The following is a 17,328-nucleotide window of genomic DNA, read 5'->3' on the forward strand; positions in this document are numbered from 1 at the left end:
TGATCTCGGGAGTTGGTGAGGATTGAGTGTTTTAAAAAGTTTATAACATAAAGTTAGAGTTCAGCGAAATTTGTTTATTCGTACTGTTTTATTATTTTACTATGAGGTGCTGACCGGAAAAGTTGGGGGTGGGTTACTATTTTCAGGTGCCTAATTTAAGATTAGTAATACAGTAGTAACCCACTACTCTAATAGTAACCCCCCTTCTCATAGTACCCCACCCTAGAAAACAACCAAAGAATAATAACCAAGGGTTACAATTAGAAGATTTACAGTATCACCTTTAATGTCTATTTTATCTCTATGCTTGTGGAAACCTCCCTGAACCTTCTGTTCTAGCACAAATTGTTATAGTGCAAAAGGTGAATATGGTCATTTAGACAAGATTAGTGATATAATTTATATTTTCTTATCAAACAGAAACATTTGGAGACTCTCATTCATCTGTGATTAGCAGCATGGAGCAAGGAGCAGAATTTGGTTATTTACATTTTTTTTCTCATTTCAATACATAAAGAAACCCAGAAAAACGACCACCACCCATTTAATTTCATATTTTAGCATGTATGCAGACCCCCACCTAAACCCTAACCACTGTCAGCCAATAGCTTTTAATGTTTCAAGCTGGAATCAGTGGTTTATTAAAGAAAAGTTTACTTTTAAACAAAAGGTGTGTTATAACAAAAAATGAATGTTTTTAATCATCAAATAGAGAAAATATTTCAGTTGTCTTAGTCTTGTTAAGTAAAGCAGTCATCTTTCAACTCATGAAATAGTCTCACCATCCAACTGATAAACATTCATTATTTATGTAATATTATACCAAAGTGTACATTTGTGTATAGTGACAATAGAGTTCATCTTATCCTTATAGTATGGATGTGTATGAATTTGTTAACTTTTTACAGGTCAAGTTGGAACATTCGAAAGATCAAGCCCAGATCTAGGTATGTTATGTTAAAGAGTCACAAATTTACTTCAGAAAAAAGTTCACAGCTGTCACGGTTATAATACATATTGTTGCATAGGATTATATTTTATAATAAACAATAACAATTTGAAACCTTTATTACTGTAACTGGTTCAAAACTGTGATGACCTCCCAGAATGTATAACCAAGATTATTCGTTTATATTATTTTTAAAAAGGAGTTCTCATTATATTAGTCTTTATACTATTTAAAATTGTATTGTCAGTTACCCTATTTTATAAATAAAGCTTTGCTTCATGCATTACCACCCCCCCCCCCCCCTCCCACCTTTTTTTGCGTTGTCCTTAGGGTCCTTACAAGACACGGCACTGCCTTCTAGTTTGTGACCATATCAACAGTTAATTTATTTTAATTGATTAATCTATGTTCAAAATGTTGATTACTGTTGATAAATAAATGTATATGAAATTAACTTGGAGCAAATACCTTTCAATAAAGTTAATTTTTTGAACATCATCTGAGCTTTTAATATACAAGAATACAATGCAGAATGGGAGACTATACCTTTCACATACCAAAACCAAGGACTCATTCTTAATAATGGTACATATACATAATGGATTTTTTAGTCCTAGAAGAAGCAGCTACTTCTGTTAGTGAACATTACATGGTATCTGTTATGGATCTCAAAAGTGTTGGATCACAAAGCGGTGAGTTCTTATATGCTGATATCAAACTTCTTGTGTATGCAATCGTGAAGGAAATTATTCTCTAATAATCTTAATCTTAGTTATTCATTTTGACAAAAAATTGGATCCAAACATTTTTTTTACCTAAAAACAACTGTAATTAAAAGCAAAAAAATAATAAAATTTTCTGCCAGCCAATGGTTTTTTGTTGAATTTAACCATGAAAACATAGGCCTATATATTTTTTTTGGAAGAACTTGATTAAAGCTACAAAATGGTCAATTCAAAATCTGATTGATTGATTTGTCATGTTTTTGGGGAAAATACATCTTTAAGTGTAAATTTAAAAGCCACAATTTGGAATTGGCACTGTGAGATGGTATACACTGTGCATTCACTATTTTTATACCCTGAACATTTGTAGTAACACAAATCAAATTGAAATATTTTGTGAACATTTTTTACTTTTACAGTTATTTTATTTTAATTGTTGATAAATAAATGAATATTAAATAAAATGAACCTATAGCTACCTTTTAATAAGGTTAATTTTGTGAACAGCATCCGAGCTTTTAATATATGCATTTTTAAATTTTAAAGATGAAATTGGAACATCGGAAAGATCATTTCCAGGTATGTTTGTTGTATTATGTTAAAGGGTTGCTCCTGGTTTAACATTAATAATAACTTTTTCCATAGTATTTCCTATGCAACATTGATTGTCCTTTTGTAATAAACAATACAGATTTTAAAACTGGAGTTTGCATAGGAACCTTGTAACCTCTAAACTTAGCAACTTTAAAATGATAAAAATATTTGTTATTATACCTATGTTCATTTATTTCTAAACTTAGCTGTCTCTGACAGTGGACGTTACACACTCTCTGTTATAGACCAAAGTGTTGGATCAAAAAGTGGTGAGTACATTAAGATACAGTAGGACTTGAAAAACTACCTCATTTGTCCCTTTGACATCATAACCGCAAACTCTTCCTTTGTATCAGTGAAAATAATAATACAGATTAAACAAAATGTAAATGAATAGATTAATAGTTAATGCCTTAAATAAAGTCAAGTAAAATGTGCGAATTGAGATCAAAATAATCATACTGCATGACATGATCAACAGTTAAAATAAATGACACAAAGAGCACTGTGACAATTAGATAACAATGGTAATAAGCACTAAATAAGAAAAATAAAGAAAAAAGGGCAAAGTAGTATATAGACAATATCATTAATAAGAGGTGGATAATATATTTTTATGGAGATGATAAAGTAATAGGCTGTAAACATATTTGTATTTAAATTAGGAATTAAGAAAAGAAAGAATACAAGTAGAAAAAGTGGGAGACTTTTCTGCCAGTCACATGTTGAAACCAGCATACACATTCTTTGTTATTTTTGGTTTTTTTTAGTCCTAGAAGATGCAGCTACTTCTGTTAGTAAGCACTACATAGACTCTGTTAAGGACCAAAGTGTTGGATCACAAAGTGGTGAGTTCTTATATGCTAATTAAACTTCATGTGTATGTAATTGTGGAAGAAATTGAGATTTAATTGATACTCTCTTATAATCTTAATTAAGTGTAAATTTAAAAGGCAAAATTTAAAATTGGTATGATAGATGGCACTATGAAATGGTACATTTTTAGCAACACACAACACAACTAAATAAAATTTGATAAATGTCTAGTGAAAGTGATTTTTTGTATGACTAAATATGTATTGACTTTCAAAGATTTTAAATATTTTGACAACAGATTGATTTTCACAGTCATGTACCCATGAACAACATAAATACTTTTAATACATGAAAATGTATTATTAAAATGAAAAGGTTCAAATATATGAGTTGGTGTGTTTGTTTAGGAGAGTGACTCTAACCTCATTCAAATTACTAAATATGCTATTATTATTTATATAAAACCTAGCTGCTTCTGGAAGTGGACGTTACACGCTCTCTGTTATGGACCAAAGTGTTGGATCAAAAAATGGTGAGCTCTTACCTTTAAAGATAGGACTTAAGAACTAGCTCATTGTCACGAACTCCTCTCACGTATGTTTCCGAGCGGTTGAAAATACCTTAGGAACTCCCTTGTGACATAAAAGTATACACACAAACAACTCAAAAACAAAGCTTTAATTTCAATCAACTTTAACTTTTAACAATCCAGTAAGCACTTTAAACAACAGCTTCACAATAACTTTACAATATAATATCCAACCTCTAATCCAACCTTCTTCTACAAAATAAATGCTTCAATCAAAAATCCTTCTCCCTTTTACAATTGTCATACTTCCCCTTATATACAAGATGCTCCTATCCTTCTAGATCATTCTTTATACTTCTCATTATTACATGATTACAGTTTCTATTAATAGCATACTGGAATGTTCCTGATTGTTCTTATTAATTATACATGGTTTCTTAAATCAAAACATCTTATTCTAGAATGTTCATGTAAATACTATGTTACTCTATATGTTAGGGAATGGTAATTTATTACACTCATGCAAAGTTTACCTTTCTATCAGTAAACAATAATAATAGTTTATAGATAAAAGTAAACTTTATGGCATGATCACCAGTCACGAAAAGCAATAGGAAACAGTTGAATAAAATTGGTGATTGGCCGTAAATGTATTTGTATAAAATTAGGAAAACTTGCATTAAAGAAAGAATACAAGGAAAAAATGTAACAAGTTGTAACCAGGTTTGCATACTGATAAGAGGCCTGTTTTTGTTCCAAGATGTTCCAAGTTGTTACTGCGCGCGTGTGTTGCCCTGGTATTGAACTGACCAATCATATATTAATCAAATAGAGCGTATACAATTTGCTACAAGATAAAACAAGGATTATGAATTACGCAGAAACAAAAGTTGCAAGTCGTCTTTCCATTTATTTGTTCACAATACTGAACCCATCAAGTTGCCTGGTAATTCAAAGTAGTCCTTCTAATAGATGTTAACATGATAAAGAACATAACTAACTAAATAAAAAACGCCTTTAGGCTGAAAAAATGTATAAGGAAAGTGTTATTTTAAAAATAATTTAGAATTTACAAGCACATCATATATAGTTTTTTAAGTGTTTATGTAAAAGTCATAATTAAAAAGTTCTATATGATTTTTTATTAGCTGCACAAACATACTCCAACACGACTGATATTGAAAAAGAAATAAAATCTGTTGAAGGTAGGTAAAAATATTGGTCCATTTAAATGAAAATAATAGTAATAGTCTCTATAATCACAATGACAATCATTGCTGAAAACAAATTGTTTTGACAACCATTATTGAAAGTTCAATGTGATTTGTTTATCAGGTTCAATAAGGTTCTATGCAGGTCGTAAACAAGAACTTGAAGAAGAACTTGCTGAAACTGAACGTGAGTCATCATTTAGAAACTAATTATTAGTAGAACAACTAACAAACTATATGAGGAATGAAAAAAATGGGTTTGTTACTATTGTAATTAGTGATGAGTTAACTCAAAGGTCAGAAATGTCATTTCCTGTCATTTTTTACTATAATGTCCAATTAGACTGAATACGCATGTATACCTTCTGATCAATTTGAGACCAAAATTACCTTGCTGTGACCAGTGGTTTTCAAAATGTAAGGACCTATTGGTATTTTGGTCTTATAACCTTTCACCTTGACCTTTTGCCACATTTTCAAAATGTGTAGCCAAGGCAAAAATGATTGTTTGACCATTCTAAACCAATTTCTGAAGTCAAATTCTCTGGACCTCAAAGACGTGCATACAGTACAGTAATAAGAAAGCATTAACAATTTGTAAATAATAATTTATTTTTTTATTATTACAGGTTTATTAAGACTCAATGAAAATCGTAAGCAAAATCAAGAAGAAGAACTTTCTGAAACAGAAGGTGAGTCATAATACATAATATTATTACATATTGTTGATTTGTTGTCATGTGCATTTTATTTGGTACACATATACTGTACTTGCTTGCTCCAGCATTTAATTCTGACCCAGAGTTTTTCGGAGAGATAGATGCCATGTTTTGCGTCTGGCCAGATGAAAGGGGCTACCTGTACATTTATAGATGTTGTGGCCCACAATAATTAAAAGATGAAGCAAAATGAAAAGGTACAATTACGTTGGCTACATGCAGTGTTTGTTGAAGGCATCCATGCTGAAGGGATTTTAATGTACTGGTACATGTCTTGAACTGTTTTGATATTGCACATAATTTTGTGTTACGTTCCTGTGCTTGGAGGATGACTGTTGTTGATGAAGGATTCTGGTGGTGAGAGGATGCATTACCCATACGGGGAATTCATCCTGTCACCTACTGATTTTGATGTTGGAAGGGAATGTTGGGATAGTGTCTGTACTTACATTGGTCGTGTATGTTGTTTAGTCTAATAGTGCATCTATCTGTCTGACGGCTTAGTTTTATCAACTATGAACTTGTCTTGATGAAAATCAATTTGAAATTTCCAGGTGTCCGAATCATGGCACTGTCCTAACCATGGATCATTGAGGTACATGAATATTGAAAATGTGACGAGTTTTAAAATACATTCCTTTTCACTAAATAATCTTTCGCATGGTGAAGTCCACGATTTATAAATTTACACCTTTAATGATCTTCGATTGTAAAATCTAAACAGTTACTCCTAATCGTTCAAATTTGGTATCAATTTGAACAAAAAATATAACATTTTCACGTACATATCTATCATTAATATTGAGGGAATATTGTTAAATTAAGAGTTTTATAGAAACAGTACTAGTACTAGGAGGTTACGGTCCAGGGGAAAAATACCGGGGGGAGGGGGTTTAGGGGAATGTCCGTGGGTGAAATGTCCAGGGGGAAAATATCCTAGAACCGATTTCACAACATTAGGATATTATTATTATTATTATTTACATGTTTATAAGCATTATAAATTATAGTTACGTCCTGTAATTTGTGAGTTTCTTGCGGTTGGATCCATGTTAAAAATAATATTACTTTTAAAGCAGCTGGCCTATATACAAATATAAAGTGTCTGAAAACCTGGCCTTTGGCATTCTATTTAAGACAAAAGTGGAAAAATAATTGAGCGGCTTTAGAAGTTGCATACTTTTTAATTGTGCATTATTCACATGCACAACACATGATGTGAAATAAATCAATCAAATGGCAATAATACATTCATAAAAATGTATTATTAAAAGTAAAGTACAATTAAAGTGTATTCATCACATGTATCGCATGTTAAAATGCCAGCATGTTAAAATGCCCATGCCAGCTCACTCAGTTGGTTCTATTGTTTTTTTTGTATGTCGTGTTTTTCATGTATTTTATATTTGGCAATAAAAGAATAAGAATAAGAAAATACAATAAAAGAAAAATAATGAAATAATCAAAAAAACTTGATACCATTTTATTTTATGTCTTTTATAGATTTACTAAGCCACTATGACTCGCTTAAAGAAAAACTTAAAGAGATTATAAGTAAAGGTAAGTTTAACACATTCAAGAATAGCATTAGAATTTATAAAAAATGTTGTAAAAACCTTAACTGTATTTGATTTCTTTTGATAGGTAGAGACCGTGAAATGCAGAAGAAAGAACTACTTTTGCCAACTGAAGGTAGGTTTTGGAGACAATTTCTTATATAACTAGAGGGCACTCTACCTTCAATATATTTTTCCTACATACAAATTTCCTCCTGAAAAAAAAAATTTTGTTTGTTTGTGACTTGACACTTTACTCTGAACCTTAAGTTCAACAGAGTTTTGAAGCAAACTGTGACCTGTAGAAAATGAAATATATATATAATATATTGTAAATAGTTTTTGTGGATTGTGACCTTTGATCCTACAACAAAATTCAACTACAGTACTCTTAGATGATGGATACAAATTGAATTTTGGCAAGAATTTGGTTGATAGATCATTGTGACCAACTGTACTTTTTTCTGTTCTTTTTTTATTTTTTATTCCAACTTTTATCTACTGGTTTTATATATATTTTGTATTTCTTTATTGTCTAATTAATTTATTTTCTTTATTTATATATATTTTTTTTTTTTTCCTTCTCTTATTTAAATATTTTGTAAAGGCAATCCCGTCACAAGATTGTAATCTTTTTGGGATTTGCCTTCGTCCATTTTCTTGTTTTATCACTTGCCATTTTGTTTTTGTTACTTTTGTCTTTTGGACGTGAATAAATGTTCCTTGAATTGAATTGAAAAGTAAAGATAGGAAAAAATCATAGTAATCATAGTATAAATATTGTGGAAGCTCCAAGTAAGATGATGTATTTGATTTTGTTTTTTGGAAAGGTGTTGGAGGCCGTGAAATACAGAAAGAAGAAATACTACTTGTTTCAACTGAAGGTAGGATTTGGAAACAATTCCTTACATTATTAGTTCTAATATCAGATAAATAATGAATTTGGACTTCTAAAGTAAACCTCATTTAGCTCTGTGTAATAATGAAATGTATACACAACGTGCACACCAAAAACCAAAATACATACTGTAAATAACAAAACAGATTCAAAAATTGAAATACATAAGTGCCTGTCATGATCAATCATTAGATCATTACAATTTTGTAGAAGAATGTTTACAATGTATAAGATTGTTGTAATAAGATGTTCAATTTGGTTTTGCATAGCTAAAGGAGACCATGGGATGCAAAAAGAAGAACTACATCTTTCAAAAGAAGGTGCGTTTTAAGAATACAAATTATTTTATTATAGTGCAACATTTCATTGTTTCTGATCATGATCATAGCACACATAATCATGATGTATTATGCTTATTTTGGAGATGAGCAGATGCAATCCAAATCTTTTCCTCTCAACTGTCCCGGATATGTACTTTACCTGTCTCACACAAGATATAGACTGTGGTAGTCACTGAGATTTGATTCTTTATTCTTAGAGCATTGACGAGAGACAACCTCTACCCTTAAGCCTTGTCTACACTATCAAACTTTATGTGACAAAAAAAATGTGGTGTGCCCATATATGGACATGATGATGTCATATCACTACCATGTTTAAGCATAGCACTACCATATGGGCTAATTAAGTAGTCTGCATGATTACAGTGCTTGCTTTTCAATTGATTTACTATATTCAGGTGAACTTCTAAAAAATTATGAAAGACGTAAAGAGGAACTTCAAGAAAACCTTTATTCAACTAAAGAGCGTAAGTTTATAAATTAGTGTTTTAAGTACTTTATACACATTACATTACAATTGTATTAACTTTATATGAAATTGATAACACAATAAGAATTTTTCATTTGATAACTAATGAATCAAATTAGCAGTTATAATTTTGTTATTATTGTGATTGTTGATTATAAATAGACAAAATTGGATTATATTTAAAAACAATTTGGGCAGTGAAACATGAAAAGTACAGTATGAATATTTTTACCAGAGCCAAAAGTGAAATAGCAAGTACTAATTAAATATAAATAAGTTCACAACCTTTGTGCTCGGATTATAAGAAGAGAAGCACAGAAAAGTTGTTTTAATTAAAACTTTTCCAGGTCGCATACTACAAGTATTATTCCCAATTTGCTTTTAAATGGTAGACATAAAACACAAAAACTGTTTCACTTATTTGTTTTTTGTTAATTTAGGAATATGGTAAGTTCATTGATTAATCGTTAGCAAACATTTTCTATAGAAAAAGAGTCTCGTTTTATATTTTGTCAAACATTCTGCGGGATAATGTTCTATCATTATTAAATTACAATAAACTATTTTCTATAATTAGACAAATATCATAACCATAAATTTTAAATTTGTTTTTTATTCTAGTTATTTGTACTATTTCTTGTTTACAGAACAAATAGAAACGTATCTACTTAATAGACACCAGTGGCACAACATCAACAAATTTACACCAAAAATTTGTAATCCTGATTTTGTAGTTGATGTAAATGATGTTTTCAGTGATTTGGAATTCTGGGAAAAGAAAAGAAACGAGCCTATAACGTTAGATGGTATGTTAAATGTTATCAAATCCAAACCAGCATGTAAAGTTCTTATAGAGAGTGAGATGGGTACTGGTAAAACGACTTTATTAAGATACTTAGCATACAATGCCAAGGAGACTATTAAAGCCCTTGAAGGTAAAATCGTATTCCTTTTAAATGCAAGAGAGTTAGATACAAATAAGAGCATCTTAGATTTGATGGTAAAGCAACTGAAAATGAAAGATTTCAGTGCAAGGACCAATCTTCCACATGATTCAAATTTGATTAAACGATTCATAGTAAATCATGTGGATAAAGTTGTGGTGATGTTAGACGGCTTAGAGGAATTAAGGTTTAAAAATACAAACTTAATTACAATGTTGAGAAAAGAAAACCTAGAGAAGAGCATTGTGATACTTACAACAAGGTCAGGGAACCTTGATGAATTCATAAAAGTGATTGATATACATGTAAGAGTTGCTGGATTTAGTGAAGATTCTATAGGAAAGTATGTTGACAAACACTTTGGGTATTTTGGTAAACCAGAATTGGGAAATTCCCTTAGAAAGGAATTGGGTATTGGCAAACAAGTTTGGAATCGTAAACACCCCGAAATTTTTTCATTGTGCAACAATCCCATGTTTCTTCTCACAGTTTGTATTTTGTGGGAAGATATGCAATGTCTTCCTCATAATAAAGCTGACGTTGCTAAAGTATTATTTATTAATATTTTGAATCAGTTTGAAAAAGAGAAATACCCAAAAATCTCTAAATTTAAGAAAATTCCATTGGAATATGAAAATGCTATGATTTTGTTGGGGAAAAGTATGTTTAACAGCTTAAAAGTAAATCAAACCTCAATAAACAAACGAGACCTTAACGCCAACAAGGATATTGTTGACTTGGCTTTGAAACTTGGATTTGTTTATAGACATGCACCAATTGGAAAATCTAACTTTGAAGTGATTTACATGCCTCTTCATAAATTAATAGGGGAGTCATTGGTAGGGTTTTACTTGTGCAAATTATGTGAAGCAGAAAGTGTGGAGTGCACAAAGGATACACAAGAATTGCTTACCCAATTGAGTGATGATGACTGGCAGATGATAAGAGAAAGTGAGCATTTAGAGGGGGCAAAACAGTTTGCAATTAATTTCCTTGATGGTGATGCGGATAAATTATTAAAGCATTGGATTACAGATAATGTATCATATCAAGATCAATTTTTCCGCAGTTGTTATATGACTGTGTCAGCCGACTGCAAAGGAAGAGTTCTTGCCCACATTTTAGGCCTTGCTAATGTAGTTAACTTTGACATGCATAATTCCAATCTAACAGGTGATGTAATGAATGAAACGATTAGAGAGTGCTCTTATAGAGGATTTGAGTTGACATTACATGCTCTAAATATTAGTGATAATTACTTTAGTGACATTGATGGTGTTTTACTAGGTAAGTTTTTGAGTACATCGCCTAACCTGATTAAACTTGGCATGCATGATTGTCAACTATCAGGTAATATAATGAATTATATGATTCTAACATATAAAGGAAATGAGTTGAGATTGCAAGAGCTTGATATTGGAAATAATGATATCAGTGACATAGATGGTACTTCACTAGGTACTTACTTGAGTAAGTGTCCTAAGCTGGTTAAACTTCGCATGTATGATTGCAAACTATCAGGTAATGTAATGAATGAAATGATGAGAGCGCATGCAAGAGATAAGTTAGAATTACAAGAGCTTGATATTAGGAATAATGATATCAGTGACATAGATGGTGCTTTACTAGGTACTTACTTGAGTAAGTGTCCTAAGCTGGTTAAACTTTACATGGATAATTGCAAACTATCAGGTAATGTAATGTATATAATGATGATAATGCATTCAAGAAATGAGTTAGAATTACAAGAGCTTAATTTTACGAATAATGATATCAGTGGCATAGATGGTGCTTTACTAGGTACTTACTTGAGTAAGTGTCCTAAGCTGATTAAACTTTACATGGTTAATTGCGAACTATCAAGTAACGTAATGAATGAAATGATGAGAGTGCATGCAAGAGATAAGTTAGAATTACAAGAGCTTGATATTAGGAATAATGATATCAGTGACATAGATAATACTTTACTAGGTACTTACTTGAGTAAGTGTCCTAAGCTGGTTAAACTTCGCATGTATGATTGCAACCTATCAGGTGATGTAGCTTATATTGTGGTCAGAGAGTGTAATAATAGAAGAATCATGTTACTAATGTAGTGTCATATCATTGAGAAGTAGGCATCTCAAAGTTGTTTATTTTATTACTTCTTATTGTATTACTGCCTGGAATGCCATGATAGACAATGCAGGTGCTTTTGTAGGCCAGACAACAGTTGTGGTGGTTTGATTGCCATTTAGTATGATTTGGGTATTGTAGTAACTTTACTGGGTTACTTTGGGTTATGTTTTTTTAATTTTTTTATTTTATAACATAGCATTTGTGTTGTTCAGTAATGTTAAGTGAAAGTGCTATTAAACTATGTGGTATTTAAATCATTTGTATGAGTTGTTTCAGAATGTGTTTTTAAAAATCAATCAATTTTTAGACCTGAACACATTGAATTTTGTGTGGCATTATTTACATTGTTAATACTGTTATAATAATGATGTGTTAATTTTTTTTCAATTTGAAAATGTTTGTGTATGTTTTTGTTTACAGTAATATAAACTTATAATATCTATATTATAAGTGAGAGAGTTTGTCTGTCTGTTTGTCTGTCTGTTTGTTTGTTTGTTCTTTATACAAAATTTTGTTACTGCACATAATCTTACATATGGGGTATCAAAATGCCTGCAATTGTACCGGGAATGTCCTAAGCTATATTTCAACATCATCCGCCACCTAGGATCCATGTTAGGGACCAAAATGTGGTCAAAACCCCCACTTTCGATGTTTGTTCGTTATACAAATTTCTGTTTCTGCACGTAACCATACGTATGGGGTATCAAAATGATGGCAATTGTACCCGGAAGGTTTTAAACTACATTTTAAAAAATTCCCCCGACTCCTGGGGTTTTTGTGGGAGGGGTGGGGAGGGGGGGGTGTGGTGGTTTGTGATGTCAGTTTTGCTAGGGCTCGGGGTTGTAGGCTATCGAATTGTAAAATTATACTACAAAAGTTTGACAGTATTTTAATTATCCTCACCAAGGCGTATATAGATATACATATTTTATTCATTAACCAATATGACACCTATTCAATTACACATTTAGCAAAGTACTTTAACCATATCCAGCTATGTATCGGTCTCTTGGATTTTCTCATTACAGACATCCATTCCTGTGTGAACATACACACGTTGTTTACCGTTACTGTGTTCAACTACATTACGATGCCTCCAAGGAAAAAACGTCCATTGTGGGAGAGTGGATTTGGGAGTTGTGAGTTGGGAGTTGTGGTTCAGGGGATAGTGGGGGTTTTGCTTTGCTATTGTGTTTGGATTTAATTATTCCTGGGAAGCGGCTGTGAGTTTGGGATGGGGATTTAGGCCTATCACCATGACCGAAACTGTATTTGGAATGTTTTAAACTACATTTGAAAACTGCCACTTCAACACATCACCCAGTGTATCTGGGGTGTGTTTGTAGGGGGAGGTGGAAGAGCGAAAATATTGGCGTAATGAAGTAGCCTATATGCTTGGAATTGTACTAGGAAAAGTTACTATATTTGAACTGTCTAGGGGAGGAGTTAAGGTTTGTTGATTGTGGCTGGGGTGGTGAGAGGAGAAAGAAGGCTGGGGGCCCGCAGTATCTAAATTAGATATTTTAATTATCAGCCAATATGACACCTATTCATTTACACAATTTACAACATACTTCAACCATTATTAGACCCATCATAGCTATGTATACTCCTCTCAATTTGAAGCTTACGTTGAATTGAATTTGTCCATCACTGGGAAGAATTTGTTTTTAAAAAAGAGTATGGGGTGGTATAGAAGAAGGGTGGAGATTGGTGAGTATAGACAGATACTGGCGTCGGGTGTTGAGAAGGCTTTAAACTAATTTTGAAACCCGCCCTGGGGCGGGTATAATTGCTAGTAATATTATAACAATGCCTTACTTTTATTAAATTTGAACATTGTGTGTATTTTTTTGTTTATAGTGGAATATAGCTATTTTTTATAGTTTTTAACCGATTGACTACAAATTTGTTTTGCTTATTACTATCACTAGTATTTAAGTTTTTTCTGAAGTAACCAATGAATCAAAATCAACCCAAAACTGAAGGTAGAAATGATAAAACGGTACACAAAGTAATCATCAAGTGTGGTTACAGTAGTTGGGTCATGGCTCATTTGAAGATTTGTAGTTAGCAGTATTATGTAGGAAATATTTAATCCATAATAGTAGGTCTATAGTCATCTGTTTATTTTGAAATGTAGATACTTCTGTAAATAAATGTCTTGAATATATATTGAAATATTATACACAGATAATTATGTTGATATTTATCACTATATACAATTATTATATTGTAAATAAAAAACTTTAATTTTGTCACCAACTCTATATCTTACAGTGGAATTGATGTGGAAACTGACCATAGAATAGTAAAAAGAAACCAAAAAAGAAATGTAGAGTAATTGACGTAGAAAAATTAATTGAAAGGACTAATCAAGAAAAATACCAGGATAGAGTGAAAGAGTCATTAGATACAGATAAACTAACTAACGTTGACGTGACACATTTAAACGATGGGGGCTTATTGCAGACGTCTGTAAAGATGCAGCAATAAATGTAGTAGGATTCAAAGAAACTCTAAAAGTAAATAAAATACAAAATGATGAAATTAAGAAACAAAAGAAACTTAGGCTAGAAATAAACGCATGCAAACAAAATGATGATAGGATTAAAATGAAAAAACAACGAAATATAGTACTCAAGGAAATTCATAATAAGATCAAATATGAGGAAGAAAAAACAATAAGTAGACAAATTGAAGAACTAGAGAAAATAAAAGATGAACCAAATAAAATGTTTCAAGCAATAAGACATCTAAAAAGAACAGAAAAAACAGATAAGAGTTTTGTATACGACTGTAGAAATAGCATAATTACCAATGAGACAGAACAAGTAAAAATTATAACTATTATAAGTTATTTCAGAGAAGTCTATGAGAAGAAAGGAGTTGAGAAGAACCTAGGAATTGATAAGATAAGGATGAAAAATCCATTTAAGATAGAAGAAATTAAATTAGCTGCTAAGAAACTGAAAAATGGGAAGAGCCCAGGGCCAGATGATGTTCACTCTGAACTTATAAAAATATGCACCTGACAACATTTTCAGTAGTATTGCAACTATGTTCAATGATAATGGTTATGACAGGAAAAGTGCCCCATGATATCACAGAAGGCATCATAGTTCCATTACATAAACCAGGCAAACAAAAGGGTATCGTAAAGAACGTTAGACCAGTTGTCCTCCTCAATATCATTAGGAAACTTTTGGCCATTTGCCTTATAAATAGAATTGATGATAAGCTTAGGACCATTATACCACCCTCACAGGCAGCATACTGTAAAGGAAGGAGTGTCACTGAACATGTGTTTACTCTCCGAACACTAGCAGAAAAAGCAATCACATCATCAGACTACGAAATAAATGTACTCATGTTAGACATGAGCAGTGCCTTTGATACTGTAGACAGGAAAAAATTAATTGATATAATATCTCACATCCTTGAACCAGAAGAACTAAATATTATCAAATTCCTTATAGAACAAGTAGATCTTAGAGTAAGGATTGGGAAGGAAATAGGCGACCCAATTAAATCAAACATAGGAGTACCACAGGGAGACTGTCTTAGTCCCATCCTTTTCATTACATATCTAGCACATATCCTACAAAAATATGAACAAGAGCAACAACAAAAACAAAAACAATATACACCTGAATTTACATTAAACATCAATATGCAGAAGATATACATAAATGAAATAAATACAGACATTCCACGGTATCTACAAGACTTATAATCTAAAAGTTAACCCGTCAAAAACAAAGATTTTAAAATAAAAAGGAAAGGAAATGAAGACTGGCGAAACTGCAAATTCCTTGGAAGTAAATTGGGAACCAGAGAGGATGTTAATAACAGAAAACGTCTCGCATTAGCAGCTTTCAGCAAGATAAATCACATACTCCAAAATAGAAAAATAACAATAAACCTGAAAATAAACGATAAACGTATATATTACAAGCATCTTTCTGTATAATTGTGGACAATGACAGCATCACTAAAAAGCGAAATCGATGTCTTTCAAAGAAAATTTCTAAAGAGAATAATAGGCATAAGGTGGCCGGAGAAAATAAAAAATGAAGATTTGTACAAAAGAACAGGAGAAATTGAGTGGAGTAAGAATGTAAAGAAAAGAAGGCTGACATGGTATGGTCACCTGCTCCGTTTAAATGAAAATACACCAGCTAAGATCGCACTCGGAGAGGCTCAGAGAAAGACCAAAAGACCAAAAGGAAGACCAAAAACAACATATGGCAAACATAAAAAAGGAAACAGAACTTTTCACACGCGGACCTATACACATGCTTGCTCAAAAACGTACTGAGTGTCGAACACAAGTGAGACGCGCAATGTCTAACGACGATTAGCGTTTTAAGAGAGAAATAAAAAGATCTGTTGTAGACTGGTTATTTTTACTCTATAACTCACTATGTCGGTCGGTCGGTAAACACTAAATTACTCAAATTTGCGCACACGACTGCATCCATGTATGGCCTTGTTGGCTATAAGTTTTAACAAATAGTTGATTAGACCACTCTATCATAGTAATGGCCTTTCATAAAAACTACTGCAATTGAATTGAATATTTAGCTAAGACTGTTTGTTTGATCGTATCCAAAGCAAGTTTGAGGTACTCCTACCACTCACACCCACAAAGTTTAATTATCTGGCTTTGTCAAGAAAAATACCTGGTTTTAGAATATAACCTATGATATTCCATGTACAATATGTTGGCAAATTAATGAAGCTTTTGCATTTAGACAACTACTACTACTGGAGACTCACCACCGTACATTGCCCTTTAGAGGTTTAGGGTTAGTAACTATAGTTAGACAATTAACATTGAGAACAACTAATTGGAAAGGAGGCAAATCAACCAAATCAGCAATTTGGGACAACATAGGAACTAGTTATGTCATGGTAAATTCATTATGTGCATGCATGTACATTGTACGGTGGCTGATTTCCGCCAAAGAAATTTTTTTTTTATAATAATACGGCGTAAGGGCGTTATAACGCCGTATTAGGGCGTTATAACGCCGTATTAGGGCGTTATAACGCCGTAATTAGGGCGTTATAACGCCCTAATACGGCGTTGGGGCGTTATAACGCCCTAAATATACAATCTGTTCACACGTACATGCGCATGCGTAGTACATCAACAAACCTCTCGGCGCATTCACAGATTTTAGAAAGTCACGTGGTACATTACTGGCCATCTTTGTGTCCAACTATGCCTATGTTGTGTATGGAGTCGAGTCATGTGCTTAAAAAATGTATAACATTCACAAGGTTTTAAATATCAAAACAATCAAGGTTTTTGTTAAGATAACGCAATCTTAAAGTTACTGCGAAGATGATTTTAAACAACAAAATGTAAAAACAATGCATTACTACAGAGAATCGCTGTAGGCCTACAAAATAAACACGTAGAGCCAGCCAGCCAGAGCCGTTAAATT

At 32.1% G+C, this 17,328-nt stretch overlaps 1 protein-coding gene across 1 annotated transcript; it reads left to right on the forward strand.

The window, feature by feature from the left end:
- The first annotated feature begins 4,373 nt into the window (after window positions 1-4,373).
- On the forward strand, window positions 4,374-11,847 carry LOC140047781 (NLR family CARD domain-containing protein 4-like). Its single transcript, XM_072092816.1, has 11 exons — window positions 4,374-4,410; window positions 4,762-4,818; window positions 4,949-5,011; window positions 5,454-5,516; window positions 7,047-7,103; window positions 7,188-7,235; window positions 7,930-7,983; window positions 8,267-8,317; window positions 8,737-8,805; window positions 9,248-9,254; window positions 9,429-11,847. The coding sequence occupies exons 1-11, from the start codon at window positions 4,374-4,376 to the stop codon at window positions 11,845-11,847; spliced, it is 2,925 nt and encodes a 974-aa protein (XP_071948917.1).
- The last annotated feature ends 5,481 nt before the right edge of the window (window positions 11,848-17,328 follow it).

This window comes from Antedon mediterranea, chromosome 4 (genome assembly GCF_964355755.1).
Source record: "Antedon mediterranea chromosome 4, ecAntMedi1.1, whole genome shotgun sequence".
Classification (NCBI taxonomy): Eukaryota; Metazoa; Echinodermata; class Crinoidea; order Comatulida; family Antedonidae; genus Antedon; species Antedon mediterranea.

Coding starts and splice junctions, on each gene's coding strand:
- LOC140047781 (XM_072092816.1), top strand. CDS start 4,374: ATGTTCCAAGTTGTTACTGCGCGCGTGTGTTGCCCTG. Junction 4,411..4,761: donor TGCGCGCGTGTGTTGCCCTG/GTATTGAACTGA, acceptor ATTTTTTATTAG/CTGCACAAACATACTCCAAC. Junction 7,984..8,266: donor ACTACTTGTTTCAACTGAAG/GTAGGATTTGGA, acceptor GGTTTTGCATAG/CTAAAGGAGACCATGGGATG.